Consider the following 18,951-nt stretch of genomic DNA (forward strand, 5'->3'; position numbering starts at 1 on the left):
ACAGTTGAAGATCAACAAAAAGAAAAAACCCAAATATATGACAAACCTAGTACAAATCAAAGTCATGAACAAATTACAACTAGAAGTAAACAGAGACGAGATAACTTTCAAGTAACAGAAACCCGTGACCAAGATCAGAGTAAGAATAATCCAAAAGAGAGCCACTCAATTAACTTATGGATTGTAGGCTCATCAGTGGTGAAAGATCTGCGAAAAAATCGAATATACAGATACAAGAAAACCAATATTACTACTCTGCATGATAAAACCATTCGAGGTGCAAGTGAATTTCTATTAACAGGAAAGCTTAAAGCAAACAACATTGCTTTTCAAGTCGGATCAAACGACCTAGAAGAAAGTACACCTGAGGACGTGGCTAAAAATATGGAAAGACTTATATTAGATACACAGAGACTTGTCCCAGGGAGCAACATCATAATAAATGCTATATTGCCTAGATTTTATAGAAACGCACATTCAAGCAAAACTTATGAATCAAAAAGATCCAAATGTAACAGCATGCTTTCAGATCTATGTAATGAATATAGTCTTAAATTTGTCAAACATGAAAATTTCGTACAATTTCACTTCACAGACGGCATCCATTTAAACCAAAATGATGGTATCCCACTATATGTAAGAAATTTAAAACATGTAGTAAACCCACTACTGGGAGTAATAAATGATCAACAGAACTTTGAAAATCATCAATTTCCTAGGCAACGTAATCAACAGTTCCGTAGAGAAAATGGTAATCACTTCTACAAACATCCAAATCCATATGATGAACGTCCAAATCGATATGACGAAGAAAACCATCAAAGTGCTACTTACATGTATGACAATAGCAATAATTTTTATGAAAGAGAAACAAATCACCAAAATGCTTCACATGACAAACACAACAATTATTACCAAAGCTATGACGACAATTTAAGCAATAATGGCATAAACATGCGACTACTCAAACTAGCACTCGAAGGTTTGAAATAGAAATTCTTAAAGGGAAAATTCACGATTTTTTACTTATGGTTTAAATATGTTCATTATGACATAATATATATATTCACAAAGTTTTATCGCTATATGTGCAGTAATAAAGGAGAAATTCAATAATTAATGAAAAAATATCAACTACTTCCTGTAGGTCGTGACGTTTTCTCCTGATTTTTGCATGCCGGGATTTAAAATAAAATCATTAAAAGTCTTGGTTTTTAATCATATTTTAACGTAATCGTAAGCGCGCCGATGACTTATGCTTTATCTAATAACCATCCGATAATAAGAAGATAAAACGCACAGACGTTCAATTGTACTCATTCGTGAGATAAATTATCTATGTTAATCGTATATATTCGAATTATTTTTGTAGACAACACAAAAAGTTATAAATTTATTTTTAATAAATGCATTTTCGGACTGATAAGGTGGACAAATTAAAGTACAATAATCTGTAAAGACAATATGTTGGTGTACTCTTATTGCCCTTTTACTATCTCTGCTATGACTAGGTTTATACGATGTGTGTATTCACGGTTTTGTGGCAATACTCGTAGATGGCTTGTTGAAAGGTAAATTGTTATTTGCACTTCGGTATTTAACCACGCCTCTAGGGTACACCTTGCCAGGTGTGACTGTCTATTCGGATCAGTGGGAGCATTTAATACACACATTAAAAATACATATTCAAGTTGGTGACAAATAAAAATTGGTCGCCGTGGAATTATTTAATTATATTTGGTGCTATTATTTATTTGAATTCAAATAAGTTAATTTACTTAGAAATACACAATTTTCGGTTAAAGACGGGAAACTTTATTCATATGTCAGAATGAAATGATATACAAGTCTTGTCCTTGATTTATGTCTCATAAAAAAGGGGGACTTAGAAATTAGAAATAGCTTTACTAAATCATTTTTATTTGTCTTTATTAGGCGAAAAAATCATGTACGAGAACACTTACATTTAGACTTTTGAAAGCCATGTATTAATTAATATCTGAAACTATCTGAAGGTAACTCTACCGAAGCGGAATATAATATGTACGAATAAAGAAAAATTACTTTTGTACTTAAGAGGTTCAAAAACGTCAACCAAATTTATTCATAATCGGGAACGTCCTTATTAAAATCTGAGACTACTATATTAATCGTCGTCTCCCAACGTATATATATACTTAAATAATTATTTGACCAACGATGTTTAAAATTAAAAGACAACGAATTTAATGTTATCTTTCCCTAGTTTTGAATGTTATTATAAGTCTGTTCAACTTGCAAGAATACCCCTAAAGCGGACAAATATCCGACAAGCAGTTTATTCTTTAAATTGCTGTCATTGAATATCAAGAAAGAAAATAAATCCCGAAATTGATACTCAATAGTTTTCCTAGAAAATATTCACATCCCTTGGGGATTATTAGTGTACGTCCAGTTGCATATATTTTATATGAATGTTGGAACAATTGTGATGATGACGAATTTCGTCCTTTATTCGAGAACAATCTAATTGATATATAAATCTGTGAGTTTACTATGTTCTTAACTTCGATGAACCAAAGCAAGTTATAAATTGACCTGTATTTAAATCAAATTGTTTCTTTTTTTCTTCTGCTTCTTTTGGTATACAATAGTCTATCGAATTCGTTGATTACATACTGTTGGCATACGTGGACTAGTCTATTTACAAAACTTTTACCACAATTTGCACAAAATGTATGTTTCTTTCTTATGTTCAATGTATACATATTTTAAATTGCGCTACTGACTATAGTTCCGTAACTTTCTACCCAGCCGTGTGTATACACGAATCGTCGACAAGTGCGCACATTTTTTTAAATCAATAATTCTGGTATGTTCCAATCTGTCCTAAACTATTGACAACGAGTATATATTACATTTTCCCAAATTAATCCTTGGAAAAATATGTAAATAGATTTGTATTTCTTCAAAAAAATAAATTTGTATTATTTTTTTTTATAAATAATATTCTTTACACCAGAAATGTTATTTATAAACTAGCGTATGAGTTCAGCAATGACTAGTATATTATATCACTTTCGGACACGCAAGACAAAAATGTGTATTATACATGCACCTCATAGCAGGGCCGTAGCGTAATGGAGGCAAATGAGGCAAATGCCTCACGTTTGAACCGACGACAAAACTTTAGAAGTGTATTTTTTTTTTCAATTATGTATTTTCAATAATCAGTATGCGAGTTTCGAATCATCTTCAGACACATAACATACAGTGTGTCCAATACAAATCAAAAATAAAAAAAATGAAACAAATCTTAATGTCGTTACAAAACTGGTTGAATACGGGTTCGTTAAAGAGAAAAAAAGATGAAAAAGGTAACGCGTGAGTATAAGCACCCCCTTTAAGTATAGCAACTGCCTCTACTGCAGAGCAGCATTAGCGAATTAATTTATTTTCCCCATTTTTGGATCACGTCATTAATGAAATGCAACGCCGGTTTCCTGATGAGGTAAAAAATCAAATGTTAGGATATTACCTTATTCCAAAAAATGTAGGCAAGTTAACCGGAATTAATTGAACACCTTTTCCAAGCATTTCCGTACGTCGTAACTAACATGGAAGAGTTAACATGTGAACTTGAAAGGTGGGTAAGAAAGACAGTAGCAATGCTTGATGAAGGAAGCCTCAAGACAGCAATTAAGCTAGTTAACAAAGACTTATACCCAAATGTTTTCAGAATATTGCAAGTACTTTAAACTCTGCCTGTCACATCAGTCTGTTGTGAGAGATCGTTTTCAAGTTGAAGGCGTTTGAAAACCTGGGGAAAATGGGTGGTGACAGGCTTTGTGGGCTTGCCATGCTCTATATGCATATAGGAATGATATAGTTGACAAAGAACGTGTGTTGAAGCTTTTCGATAGTACAGGTAACAGGAGAATCGGAAAGTTTTGGTTGACCAATAGAGATTAACTTTAATATTGAAACTTGTTTTGTGACTAAGCTTACTAGGCTAGCTGGAAAAAAAAAAAAAAAAAAAAAAAAACGCATTTCTGTTATATTGTTTTTTTTTTTTTTTTTTTTTATAAATACATTTGACCTCTCCCATAGAAATGCTGAAATATGCTTCTCCTGTTTCAGGCTCCCGAACACCCCTAAAAAAATTTAAAACTTGTTTTGTGACTAAGCTTACTAGGCTAGCTAATAACAAAAAAACGCATTTCTGTTATATTGTTTTTTTTTTTTTTTTTTTTTTTTATTATAAATACATTGACCTCTCCCATAGAAATGCTGAAATATGCTCCTCCTGTTTCAGGCTCCCGAACACCCCTAAACAAATTTGCCTCAGTTGATTTGGACATGCGCTACGGCCTTGCATAGTTTAAAATGGCAAGTTATAAGTTACGGTCGTGTACACTGATCACTACCTACAGAAGTGAAACGATGCATGAACTTGCAAGCCCGCCGGACAGGAAATCGATTGAATACCTGCACGTGTCACCTTACACCCCTTCCAATACCTTTGAGAGTAATACCTTTAGCCATGCTGGTGATCAGATGAGGGAAGATCCGAATTTATTTAAATAAAGTTTATTACTTTAAAGAATTATGAACGAATTAGATTTTCGAAAACAATTTCCACGGAACACTTATTTATGATTTGAACTTTGACTTTTTAACTAATTACAATATTATCAGTTTAAAAATAACAGACTATATGGTAATTTAAAAAAATAAGACCATTTTCCGTATCAAGTTAGTCAGTCAGATAAAACAACCGTACGATTGACAAGATATCGACACGCAATTACGACTACATCGTTTACTGTAGTTTTGTTCCTTTGTGGTTTATAGACATATCGGGATTTTTCATCGGAGAAGGTGACAAGATGGCGGAGCTCAGAGAACTGATAATAAAAATTTAAAATCGATGGTGATCTCTTATTTAGCGGAATAAAACTTTAATATCTATAAATTTGAGCATTTTTATACAGAATGGACATAATATCAATTTTTGATTTTTTTGCGAAGTTTCCCTTTAATGTTGCTATGAATTTACATTTGAAATTTGAAACTGTATATGAATTTTGTTTACTTATAATTAAGAAAACTACAAGTTATATTCATTTTATTAATACTGATATTATAATTTTTAATTGACCTAGATAAGGTCTTGATATTCACCCAACAACACACATGTGCTGAAAAATGTACACACATGTAACATCTGACATGTTCATAAATTGTATAACATTCTAATTTCTGAAACAAATAGAGTTATCTTTCTTTGTATAGCTAATACATAAATACTATAATGTGAATATTTTATTTTCTGGTTTTGATTTTTTTTGTTATTTTTTATATATTGTTGTTGTTGTTTTTTTCCTTCTATAGCTGTATAGTATGTTAACATGATACAATTACTAGATTTCAAAATATCATAATATTTATTTAAACATGTTTTAACTTGAAATGAAAAAGAAACGAATAATTTTGAAACAAAATATCTTTAATACTCAATATATTGATTTGCATCAGTTATCTAATTTTTTTTCTGCTCATTGAAAAAATATTGTAATAAATGAAAATGAATGTTGTTAACAACAACCAAATTAGCATATCTGCATGGAATATACACGGCTTAGGCGATAAAACAAATGATGAGTTCTTTTTAAAACAAATCAAAAGTGACATTAATATTTTACTAGAAACTTGGAAAGGCGAATCCAAAGAATATACCATCCCTGGCTTTAACACTATAAGCAAAATACGTAAACAGAATAAACGTGGAAAAAGATATAGTGGGGGCATTATAATATTTTACAAAAATAGCATACATCAAGGTTTAACCTATGTTAAAAATGGATCTTTATCAAATAATAGACTATGGTTAAAACTCGATAAAAACTTCTTTGGATTGTCTGACGACATATATATATGTGCTGTATATATTCCTCCTGTTAGTTCTACTCATTATGATGATGATTTTTTACAACTTGAAAAAGAAATAAACATTTTTTCTAAAAAAGGGAAAGTTGTACTTTTAGGAGATTTTAATTCTAGAACTGGAGATAAATTAGACTATATTAAAGATGACAGCCTAGACATAAATAATTTTGCTCAAACTAATCTATTACCAGATGAATATAAAATAGATAACTGTTTTAATAGATATAGCTGTGACAAAGTTGTCAACGGACAAGGTGTAAATTTACTTGATTTATCTACATCGTCAAGCCTACGTATATTAAATGGTAGATATATTGGTGATATAATGGGAAATTTTACTTGTATGACAAGCAATGGTTCAAGTGTTGTAGATTATGCTATTGTAAGTGAGAGTCTCCTTTCCTCAGTTGAATATTTTAAAACACATGAGTTTAATTATCTATCAGATCATGTAAAAATTGAGATTTTCTTGAAATGTATGCAAAGAGAATATAATTTTGATATCTTTGAAAATTCAAATTGGTCTAGCTATAAATCGTTCAAGTGGGACTCGCAAAAATCAAAATTAAAATTGCTTGACCATTTATCAGATGAAACTGTTCTGAACAATATTTTAAACTTTGAAATGCAAACCTTCAGTAATGATCAAAGAGGTGTTGATGATGAAACAAATAAACTAACAACTATTTTATGTAATTTAGCTGAAAATTCATGTGTAATTAAAAGAAAAAACTTTAAGAAGAGTAAACCAAAAAATAAACAACCGTGGTCAGATAATGCAATAACAGATTTAAAACATCAAATAAATGCCATCGGCAGAAATATTAAAGCAAATCCATTTGATAAAACATATAAAACTAGATATTTTAACCTTCTAAAAACTTTTAAAAAGATGATAAAACAAAAAAAAGCTAAATATAAAACGGATATTTTTAAAAAAACTTGAAAACTGTTTTAAAAATAATTCAGAGGAATATTGGAAAATTCTTAAAGAAATGAAAAAGACCACAAAACATGAAGATAATTCTGAAGAAATATTTAAAAACTTAGAAGAGCTAGAAAAACATTTTCAAAACCAAGGAAACTGCTCTTCTGTCAACAAAGAATTTAAAAAAAAACATAGAAACAGAATTTAAAAACATTGAAGATAAAATGTTATATTTAAACACCACTGACAAACCTTTTACAATATCAGAGGTTCAAATTGTTATAAATAAACTAAAAACAGGTAAATCTTCAGGACCTGATAAAATCTTAAATGAAATTATTAAATTCAGTAGCCCTGTTACACTTAAATCTTTTACAAAACTTTTCAATGCTATACTAAAATCTGGATGCTATCCTAAACTATGGGAAAAATCATATATTATTCCAATTCATAAATCAGGAGACAAATATGATTTAAATAATTATAGAGGAATTGCTCTAATGAGCTGTTTGTCAAAAGTATTTAGTGCATTGTTAAATAATAGACTAAATAAACATATGGAATCCAAATATAACCACTCACAGTTTGGATTTCGAGAGAATCATAGAACTTCTGATAGCTTATTTATTCTTAAATCTATTATAAATAAATACCTTCATAAAAATAAAAAGAAAATATATATTTGCTTCATAGACTTTAAAAAAGCCTTTGACTCACTTTGGCGGCTAGGATTAATGTAAAAATTGTGTAAACTAGGAGTTGGTAAACACATCTTTAACATTATTAAAGCACAATTCGATCATACTCTTGGTTCTTTCAAACATAAGAACTCAGAGTCTAAACATTTTATTATAGATAAAGGTGTAAGACAAGGAGATTCTTTAAGCTCCACTTTATTTAATATTTTTATTAATGACTTAAGTCAGATATTTGAAAAGCCAAACTCTACCCCTGTAAAACTTATAAATTCAGACATAGGAAGTCTTCTATTTGCAGATGACTTAATCATATTATCAGAGAGCGAAAACGGTCTGCAAAATAGTTTAAATAATCTCTCTGAGTATTGTGATAATTAAATGGCAATTAACAGTTAATACAAAAAAATCTAAAACCATGATACTACAAAATAACCCAAGTAAAATAAATAAATCCTTTTTGAAATTTAAAGGAAAATACCTTGATAAAGTATATGAATATAAATACCTTGGATGTGTTATAACATCTAATGGCAGTCTAACTAGTTGTAGTTCAGATCTTGCAAAAAAAGCAAGAAAAGTTTTATTTGCTATTAACTCTTACTCATCAGGCTTTGGACAACTTCCTGTGAGAGTGTCTTGCAACCTTTTTGAAACTTTGGTCAAACCTATTTTAACATATAATAGTGAAATATGCTATATGGACACTTATATTCAATTTCATAGAGCTAAACTCCGAGCTAACAAAAATAGCTCAACACCAGATGCTATTCATTTTATTGATAAAACTGTTTTAGAAAAAACCCAGCTACATTTTATGAAACAAGTACTGGGGACAAAAAGAAGCTCAACAAATCTAGCTGTTAGAAATGAACTAGGACTTTTGCCATTAGAAACTTTCATAAAAACCCAAACTATGATGTACCTATCTAGATTAAATAATGAAAATCTAAACCCTCTTCTTAATGAAGCCTTTAAATTAACTAAAAGTTTAGATACCAAGGGAACATACTCTTGGTTTACTTTTGCAAAAAATGTGTCACAAGATATAAATATTGACATTAACTTATTGAGGAAACTAAAACTTTAAAACAGACTAAAATGTTAAAACCCCAATTAAAAAAAAGTTATATCAACTATTATCAAACTCTTATTGATGATAAAATAAATAACTTAAATGAAAATAATAAAATATATCTATATAAATTTCTTAAATCTAATATAAATAACCAAATGCAATACTACCTATCACACCCAAGTAAAGAGACAAGAAAAATGTTAACCAAATTTAGAATAAGCGATCATTGTCTCTTCATAGAAACTGGACGATATACCAAAATACCACGAAATGAAAGAAAATGTAAAATATGTAATATCTTAGACGATGAATTTCATTTTTTCTTCAACTGTAAAATAAATAAAAATATAAGAGAAATCTTTCTAAAATATTATATACAAAAATATGTAAATTTTAATGCACTTAATTTTACTGATAAACTCGTGATAATACTTAATCCATCTACACCAAATGATGTAAAAGCAGTTGTTTCTTTTATTAAAGAGTCATTAGAACTGAGGAAAGGAGAACAGTAACTGTTTTTATCATATTTCTTATAATATTGTCGAGTTTTCATTATGTTTCATTATGTTTGTTTGTCAATGTATTTGCCACAACCAAAATTGGTTTTTGTATGTTTTGCAAATAAAAATAGGTATTTGTTTTTAGAGTTCAGACGTTTGTTTTGAGAATTTAAAAATAGAGAATAATTGGCTAAAATAATAGAGAAAGTAAATAGGGGGACCTTTAGGGAGCTACCATTTGATTTTTATGGGGGGGCTAGGAGGAAAAATTTTGTCCTGCATTTTTTTTTTAGTTGTAATCTCTGTCCTGCCTTTTTATTTTTCACTCTATTCGGTCCTGCTTTTTTTTTTTTAGTTTATCCTGACTTTTTTTACATAAATTGTCATCCTGACTTTTTTTTTTTGCAAGTGTCTCATCCTGCCTTTTTTTTTTACTCAAAACTCCTGTCCTGCCTATTTTTTTCAAATTTCATCCTAGCCCCCCCATAAAAATCAAATGGTAGCTCCCTTATCGGGACTTCGAGATCGGGTGTTTTTAAGCTCGGGATTTCGGGATAGATCGACATAAAATAGAGAATACAGAAATGAAGAATTCTGATTTTATAGACCCTCATTTATTCGGCCTTGGATTTTAAACTACAAGTATTCCAAAATCATTTAAAAAGAATGCAGTAATTTCTACAATTAGTTCATGAAAATCTAAATAAGAAATATTATAAGATGGTAGATTTGAAGCAGCTGAAGTTATAATATAAACAATCCTCAATGTGAAAGCATTTCACACGGTTTCAATTTAAAATATATGTTATAGTAGACTTTATTTGATATTGCACGCTCAACCCCACCTCATCCGTTTTTTTTTTTATACCAACTGCCAACCATCTCCGCCTTATTTTCTTGTCCTCCTCCGCCCCACCACTTATTGAAAGTCCCGGCTGAATCCAGCGCTGATCCTTGTAGTTTGAATAAAAGAAAATCACTAAAAGACTTTTATAAAACAGATTTATAAAGTAAGGATAATGACTTTGACATAACTGGAAGCAGTCTGTCAAATGAAAAAGTAATTAAAAGGATGTCTGGATGGTGGTCCTGAAATTCTTCAAGACCTTTTCTCTATTCTTTATAAATTTTGCCTAATATTTGTACATTTTAGCTCCCCATTATTCTCTATTCTTATTTTTTTTGCCTTAAGTTTTTACCTTTTTTGCACATTATTGTCCATTATTGTCTATTCTGTAAACCCCATCGAGACCCTCGTAAAGGGGTGTGTGTAATTAATATTTTTACTTTAATTATAATAAGACCATATCGTTTGCATTCCACAACTTCTTTATTATTAAGCACAATCGTATTTTTTTTTTATCATAAATGATTATCGAACATTGTCCTATTTTTTAGCCTATCCCGTCAGTTACTATGTCATACTGATACCTTGATCTATTTTCGACTTTATAATATAATCAACAGTAGTATTTATGTCAGGTACCAGTCATATGACTGAATTGCGCAATAACAAAACAAACGCATGGGATTGAATCACAAATGCGACATTTGTAGCATGGTCAGTGAAGCAAATTGATGCTTTTAAAAAGATAATAATTTGCCTATCTGTAGATATCTCGCGACTTGATTTTCGATTATGCACAAAAAATACCTATCCACATGTATGTGCATCGTAGCTTCATACTATAACTTAGGTGAAAATCATACATCTTAAATTATGCACCTTCAATAAACTTGTATATATATATATAGCATAAAGAAACAGATGTAAACGATTTAAATATACCAACTTGGCTCTTTACAAATATTTATAGCAACATATTACACTTACAGTTATTCTTTTTATTCTTTTGAGAAGACGCCCTATTAGGTGTTTTTCAAATGAAATATCAAGTTGAAGATAAATTGAGAGAATCACAAAATAGAAGTGATTTTTGATAATACTTGCTGTTAATTCGCATGACAAAAAAAACAACAGAAAAATCAAAAAAAAATCCTCGGAAGTTATAAATCGCTTTCATTGAGAATAAATGGGTAAGTTTTTATTTTCTCATTCTAATCTTTATCTGTTTTTATATGAATTTTTATGTTTTAGAGAAAACTTAAGCCAAAGAATTTATTGATACTAGTATTGAAAAAATTAGAAAAAAAAGCATGTGTACTGTTTATCAATCAATTTAAAATACCTTGCTAATATTTGCATCCAAGAAAAAACAAAACAAAACGGAGATCAGTGTGGTTATCATCTTTTGTTTACTTTTATACTTACACCGATAAGTTTCCCTCCCTTCGTCACTGTCCATGGAAGAACATACCTAGTGAAACCAGTGTCGTGGTGTAGTGGTTATATATATATATATATATAGTGCATCGGACTACTAACACAAAGGTTCCTGGTTCGATTCCCGTCTGGGATGAAAATTTCAGGGACTGAATTTTCGGCTCTCTCTTGACACCATTCGCGAGTATGGTCTTGAGGAAACAATGATAGTCCGTCTGAAGGGGACGATAAATAGCTGACCCCTGTTAAGAGAGAGCCATATCTCTTACACGTTAAAGGCACCCTTAAGCTTGTAGATTTCGAAAAAGAGCAGACTAATGCCGCTACAAGGCAGCACTCTCACCCGCAAAGTGGAAAGGGATTAATATAAGTTTCAAAACTTGTTTCCCAATCCACTATAAATAAATATGTTTAAACTAACCAGTGTTAATGATTTAGACGTCTTGTATTTAATTATATAATAAGTAAAATAATTGCCACTAGATGTTCAGCAAAGCAATCAATCATGTATTTTATGCCGGGCATTCTATTGGACTTCAACGCTAAAACTCGTCGGACCCTGAGTGTTTACAACTATTTTTTAAGACTGAATTTGACCGAAAATAGTACAGCGGCATACAGATTCACCACAACCCCTCCGCGAATCCTTGCGTTTACGGGCAACGCTCCTCCGTCCCTCTTCCGTTATTGCGCCTGTCCTGTAATGTAATCATCCGAATAACCTAATAATTTTATAAGAAAATGAAAATATATTCTAGAACATATGTAAAACGACAACTGTCATGAATGTTATAATGCTCCACTGATTGCAACGAAAAGGAGTAATTAAAAGTTGGATGCTAATAAAAGTGGTCGAACTCAGTCGTGTGCTGGCGTTGTTGTTTAATCAGTGATCAAACTTGCCAGCATTCTGTAATTAAATTCGTCATAAAATGATTCTGATTCTTCTGTTCCCATTGTTTTTTTTTAAATATGTCTCTCAGCAACTAAAGAGAAAACCAAGAGAAATATTTTGAAATTTTCGAGGTCGAATGATGTGAAGACCTTGTTCAAATATTTCACACTTTAAATAAATCTTGTTTAGATGGAAAACATGGCTGCATAAAGATCCTGTGTCAAATCATAGTTTCGCCTCCATAAATGGATTTGTCTTACCAAATTCTAACGGAACTATCCAGGAATAATGGCAAAATAGTTTCATTTTATTTCTAAAAGCATAGAGAACATGCTTTGGCCACAATATGTCTTTAGTGATTTCGGACAATTTTCATGAATGTCTTCTCTCGGATCTGAAACATCAATGCAAATATTTGACTATTTTTATAATCGAAAACTCAATCTGATAACTAGGTAAAGTGATGCCTTCGCACTCCACTCTGAAGTCACTGTATTATTACAAAGTCAAAGTAGGACTTTCTTTGAGATATTATTGTGCCTGGGTTGCCCTCGCAGATGCAGAGTTTTATTTTAAAATAACTATAACATTTAACCGCTTATACCCCAAAAATGACAGTATTCAAAAATTAATAAAAAAAAAACCTTGACCACTAGTTCAACTTCAATATATGTACAAACAGACAGCAAATTGAAAACTACCTAGAAGTCCAACTGTAGGAGAAGTTATCTGGACACGCTCCTCTTACTATGCAAGTAAATACTCCAAAAATTGACAAAGTTCAATTATCTCCCAAGAGCAAATATTAATAAAAATCAAAACCCTGACCACATGCACACCTTTAATATATGTAGAATTCAAACTATAGAAGTTACGAGTAATACTATATACCCATAATGGGACGGATGGACGAACAGATGGAAGGACAAAGGTTCAAAATACCCCCCCCCCCCTCCCCAACTACCAATTTTCAGTTCCAGTGGCATACCAATACGGATCATGTGATAAAGCACAGAATCTGTAATTTTATCAGATTGATAAAAACTGTACTTTGTATATTTGTAGTTTTATCAGAAGTAATGATTTTCGGAATAAATAGGAAAACGTATAGTTACTCTAAGAACCTCCAATTTTTGTTCTGTGCTATCGGCGATTTAGAGCTATTTATTGACCATTTGAAGACATTCTGATTTCTACTATACTCACTGACTAAAACTCTATAATTCTTTAACCGAACGACATAGAATAACCGAAAAACTAGATATTATAGATATCGAAGCCCCACATCATTACAAATAAACAACACTATATATATGCACAAATTGTCGAATTTAATCGAGAAGTCCTAGATTGCGATAACATCTGCCGATCAATGTTTTGTAAGTGAAGATCCCATTGTCTCTGCAGCAAGTCTATATTTTTTTTTAATCGAACTCGGACCACTAGAATGAAACCATAATAGGTACAACGTTCATTTAAGGTTCCTGCAAATCAATCAACATTTAAACCGTTCCCGTTTTGATAATTAAAAAAAAACAATAAACATTTGCTTGATTTTTGGTCGAAAATTTAAGTCTTAATTTCACAAGAAAGGACATCAAGGACAGAACTTTAGCTGTCTTTATAAGTCTATACTATGTTACTAGTATATAAATAATCTACTCCTAGATCGCCGCGATCTTTTTGTGCTGATTCGGCGTAAAGCATCACCAATTAGACAGCACATAATACATAAATATGGACAAAGGGGAGTAACTACAAATTGCAATACATGTACTCGGTCCTGTAAAAAATGACCTAGTATAAGCATTTTATCAACATTCTGATTTCATTTTGAATGATCAGTCGCTGTTAATAAAACTATAATGTTTATGTTATTTAGATGCATGTTGTCTATCATCCCTCCCCTAAAAAATGATTACCAAAATAACAACAACCCCCAAAACAAACAAACTAATGTCTATTTTTGATTATATAACATGTTTTCAGTGTATATGTATTGTTAATGTGTTATTTATTTTAAAACATTTCCTGTGATTGGAAATATCTTTCTAACCATCTGTAAATAGTTCCTTATCAGCAAAATATGATTATATATGTAGGCATTCCAAAAAGAGAGCTAAAAAGAAACCTATTTCATGTTAAGTTTGGTATATCGATGCACTTTTTAAATACGTTTGATAACGTAAATATGTCATCCGCCGAGTATCATAATATGCATGAATTTACGAAGATTGGGTTCGTGTCCCTCAATCTGGAGTTTTCTATGTTGTGTTTTGTGTACTGTTTGTCTGTTTGTTTTTTCTCTTAGTCATGGCATTGCCATTTTATTTTCGACCTATGTATTTGAATGTCTCTTTGGTATCTTTCGATGCTGATTTAGGCGACGAAAAGATAATTTTTATCATTTGAGGTGTTGAAAGTCACGTTTGTCGGACAAAACAGCTTACTAAGACCCTAAATAGGTGAGAACTGTGTTGTATTTAAATACACGGGGTTGTTTTACTCTTTGTTATAAATATAATGGATTTTTTTGCGAATGTCATACACAAGAGGTGTTAATATAGCTATTAAACCAGGTCATATCTACCATTTCTGCATAAGGGCATACGATACAGTTACAGGGAAGGTAATGACGTTGCTAACGTAAAATGTTATTTTCGCGACGTCAAACTCTGACATATCGGGAAAAGATGCATTTTTCGACTAATTTTTATCATTCAAACTGATTTAATTTGAAAACGAGTGCATGGACCCCTATTTATTAAAACAGCAATTTGTTTCATTTTGCAAGGAGATTATGTGACCCAAATTTTATAAAACTGTAAATAGCGAATTTTTTTAATTTTGATAAACATGCAGCAATAAATGACGTTTTTTCCTCTATTCATGAACGAGTTATTTTGGAATAAAAACTGCATAATTTTTAATGATACTTATAAAAAACAGAAATTACCGATTATTTAACAAAAACCATTTTGTGTTTATCTTTTAAAACAAAAAAGTTATGTCTTTCTTTTGAAAAAGAAAATACGGACACAAATCTGAATTTTGAGCAAATATAGAAAATTTTGAACTCATTTTACTCAAAAAGAAGCACATGAAGGTATATTTTTTATTACATATTTGATTTAATGAGGTAAAAAATAGCCTATATGCAAATTTTCATCAACTTGTAAATACATGTTCAAAACTGTATCGTATGCCCATAAGGAAATGTCTGTACCAAATGAGGAATATAATATGACAGTTGATCCTCAATGCTCTTCAACTTTGTAATTGTTTGGCTTTATACATATTTTGATATGAGCGTCACTGATGAGTCTTATGTAGACGAAACGTGCGTCTGGCGTACTAAATTATAATCCTGGTACCTTTGATAACTATGTTTCCCATTCGTTTGGTATTTTGATTTTGTCTTGCCGATAGAGATTTTAAATACAGAATAATAATACACCATTTATCGATCTCTTCTTTCATTTTCCCAAATAATATAACATTGCTTTAATAAAATTTCAATAGGCATTGCATAAATTAAAATGAAATATAACGTAAAAAGCGCGGTAATCTGACTCCTAAATGTCCGGCACAGGGTGATATCTCTTTTCATCAAAAATGCAAACATTTGTGCCACAAACTGTTTGCGCTAAAAATACATTCATATGCACCACAACTTATTTGCGTTCATGCTTCTTCTGCGCCAACTTCTTTTTGAAAACTATAGGTTTCATCTTCGATAATAAAACATATATTGTAGTTACACCAATTTATTTTTAGTTATATATATCTATCTACTACATGATTGTCTTCCCTCCTCTTTTATCCGGACTTGTGACCGGAACTTTGCCGAAAAAAATAGTATGCTCAAGTTAAACATTCAGTCGTATATATACACAGTTGAAATTATAATATAACATGTCTGCTCAACATTAAACCAAAGGCTGGTATTTGTAACTTAAAACAGAAACACCCTCAAGGGTGACTGGGGAGTAGAAATATGGTCACTACAGGTTTCTTCTGACCGGCAGTAATACCCTCGCTTAAGTGAGCCATCCGTTTAGCTGTGCAGGATGCATCAAGTACGTAGCCACGTCCGGTCAGAAAAGGGACGTTAAATCCGATGGCTCGTACGTGCAAAGAGAATGTCACTTCATCTGCACTTTAAGAACCCTTGCAACACCTCTTCGATAAGTCCGTAGGTGAACTGTTGCCAGGTCAAATTTCTGTCGTTATCCAATATAACCTCGTTTTCCAGTGCAGTTTAAATTTTCCCGACCTTGTCCCTAAAGGTCTCAATTACAACACGTACTTATTGTATTGATGGTAATTTGTTCTCGTCCTGAACATGCATGACATATTTGCCACTGGACGTTTAGCAACTAACAACCAATCAATCAATAAAATATAAAATACTCCTTTCTAGTTTTTCTCCTTCCGCTAGTTTTTGGTACCTTTCCCGAGCAAAGTTTTCCTTTTCCGAGCCGTGTCTTCTTCTCGCACCTTCTGAGTCAGCACTTTTGATTTAATGTAAAAAGATATGTATGTACTGCCTTGTGTTATTATAAATTTAAAATATGTCGATACTGAACTATCGCTTTTATTTTCAGCATATTCACAAACAAATACTAGATCAGGCATTGCTGTATCTAAACAAGTAAAAGTCAATATTGATCTTAACAGTGCAACAGCAAAGGTCTGTATTGGTGTTACCATAGCAAATAAAGCAAGAGAACAAAGGAGACAAGAAATTCAACCATCCAGTGATGCAGAAGTGCGAAACACACATGAACCACCTACACGTGCTAACCAAAGAACGTCAAGATTTATATGGAAAGAATTAGATCCGTCGACTGATCCTAGAAACATGGATATCATGCTAAAGAATATTGAGGAAGAAAAGTTTGGAATACCAGCAACTGATTAATGGTTAGTTTGTTGCAAGAAAAATACAATTTCTCAGAATAATTAGATATAGGAAGATGTGGTATGTGTGCCAATGAGACAACTCTCAATCCAAATAACAATTTATAAAAGTAAACCATTATAGATCAATGTACGGCCTTCAACACGGAGCCTTGGCTCACACCGAACAACAAGCTATATAATAAGTCTGCAAGTGTGAATTTGAAACTGGAATCATATTTTTTAACATGATATTATTATCGTAATAATGAATTGATTTGCCATTGCCAAGTATTCATATTTTGTTTAAGGATAAATAATAGTTAAACGTAAAGTTTGATGATGTTGCGCTTTTCCCCCAAAAAATAACAAAACTAAGGTCATATGGCATTAAGTTATTTTTTGTTTAAAAAACAAAACTAGAATTGGTACTGATTGATTGAGTGGTTGTGATATACTCCACTGTCTATTTGTCTTTATAATGGTGGCTTGTTTAATTGGCGGAGGTGCCAGGAGAAAAAAGTCTTCCACAGTTCAACTTACCTTTATTTTCGTGGCAGGTCAAATTTCCCGACTTTCATTCTTTTCGACTTGTCTTCTAATACTTATCATTTTTTTATGATTGTCTGTTTTGTCTTGTTCTGTAAATGCATGTAAAATTTACCACTGGACGATAAACACTTAACAAATAATCAATCAATCATGAAAACGCTTTCAAAGTTTACAAAGTATAATTTGAAGCAATTTTTGACTGTGCTTCTTTTTTGGAGCTGATAGAGGATGCATGTCGGGCGAGGCAGTGAATTATTTTTTTCCTGTCATCGACTCCTCTTAAAGTTTCAAACCAAGAGTCTACGAATCTATCAACTATGATTATATATATAATTACCTTGAAATGTACACTTGAATGTAGGTACATTTGCATAAGTGTAAAATTGAGAATGTGTCAAAGAGACAACAACCCGACCAAAGAGTAAAAAAACCAGCCGAAGGCCAACAATGGGTCTTCAATACAGAGAGAAAAAACCCGCAACCGAAGTCGGACTTCAGCTGGCCCCTAAAAATAAATGTGTACTAGTTTACATGTAGAATAGAGGCGGGAAATAAAAAACGAATATTTTTTTTTTAAATTCCTACACTCATATGTAATCAATTACTATAGTGAACATGTCACGGTGATTTACTACCCAATAGTTATTACTTGAACGAAAAAAAGTTCTTTATGTCGATTGACATGCGATTGTAAATATTTAATGGCATCTTACACATATTGCCGATATGAAGACTTTATGAACTATCTAAGTGATGTTATATTTGATCAGTTTTCTAATTTTTTTATCAGCTGTATACTAGATATTTGGGAACACATTATGACCTAAACCTATCATGTTTGGTCTGTCTTTTATTTATTTTTTATGTTTAATTGTTGGATCGTGCAGGTTAAAGATAAAAATCTCTTTGACGACATTTTGTTTGAATTGGTTTAACCTAAGTTTTGATTCGTTCCAAGTTAATATATCTTTGTAATCCTTTTTATAATTTCTTCCATATTTGATTTTATGTTCATTTTAGTGGCACGTACATGTACCACGTATTACACTCATATGCATATCTATATGTTTTTTTTCTTGTTTCTTGTAGGAACATGTTTCAATGAAGAATTTACATAATGTATGGAAGATATACTACAGTTTTGTTATATTGTGTACCATGCAATATTTTAGAGACTTAATTATCA

General features: G+C 31.3%; 1 protein-coding gene across 1 annotated transcript; it reads left to right on the top strand.

Moving 5' to 3' along the window:
- Positions 1–11,077: 11,077 nt before the first annotated feature.
- Positions 11,078–18,951, top strand: LOC139490439 (uncharacterized). Its single transcript, XM_071277230.1, has 3 exons — positions 11,078–11,169; positions 16,919–17,237; positions 18,855–18,951. The coding sequence occupies exons 1-2, from the start codon at positions 11,166–11,168 to the stop codon at positions 17,233–17,235; spliced, it is 321 nt and encodes a 106-aa protein (XP_071133331.1). The 5' UTR covers positions 11,078–11,165; the 3' UTR covers positions 17,236–17,237; positions 18,855–18,951.

Source organism: Mytilus edulis, chromosome 9 (assembly GCF_963676685.1).
Source record: "Mytilus edulis chromosome 9, xbMytEdul2.2, whole genome shotgun sequence".
Classification (NCBI taxonomy): Eukaryota; Metazoa; Mollusca; class Bivalvia; order Mytilida; family Mytilidae; genus Mytilus; species Mytilus edulis.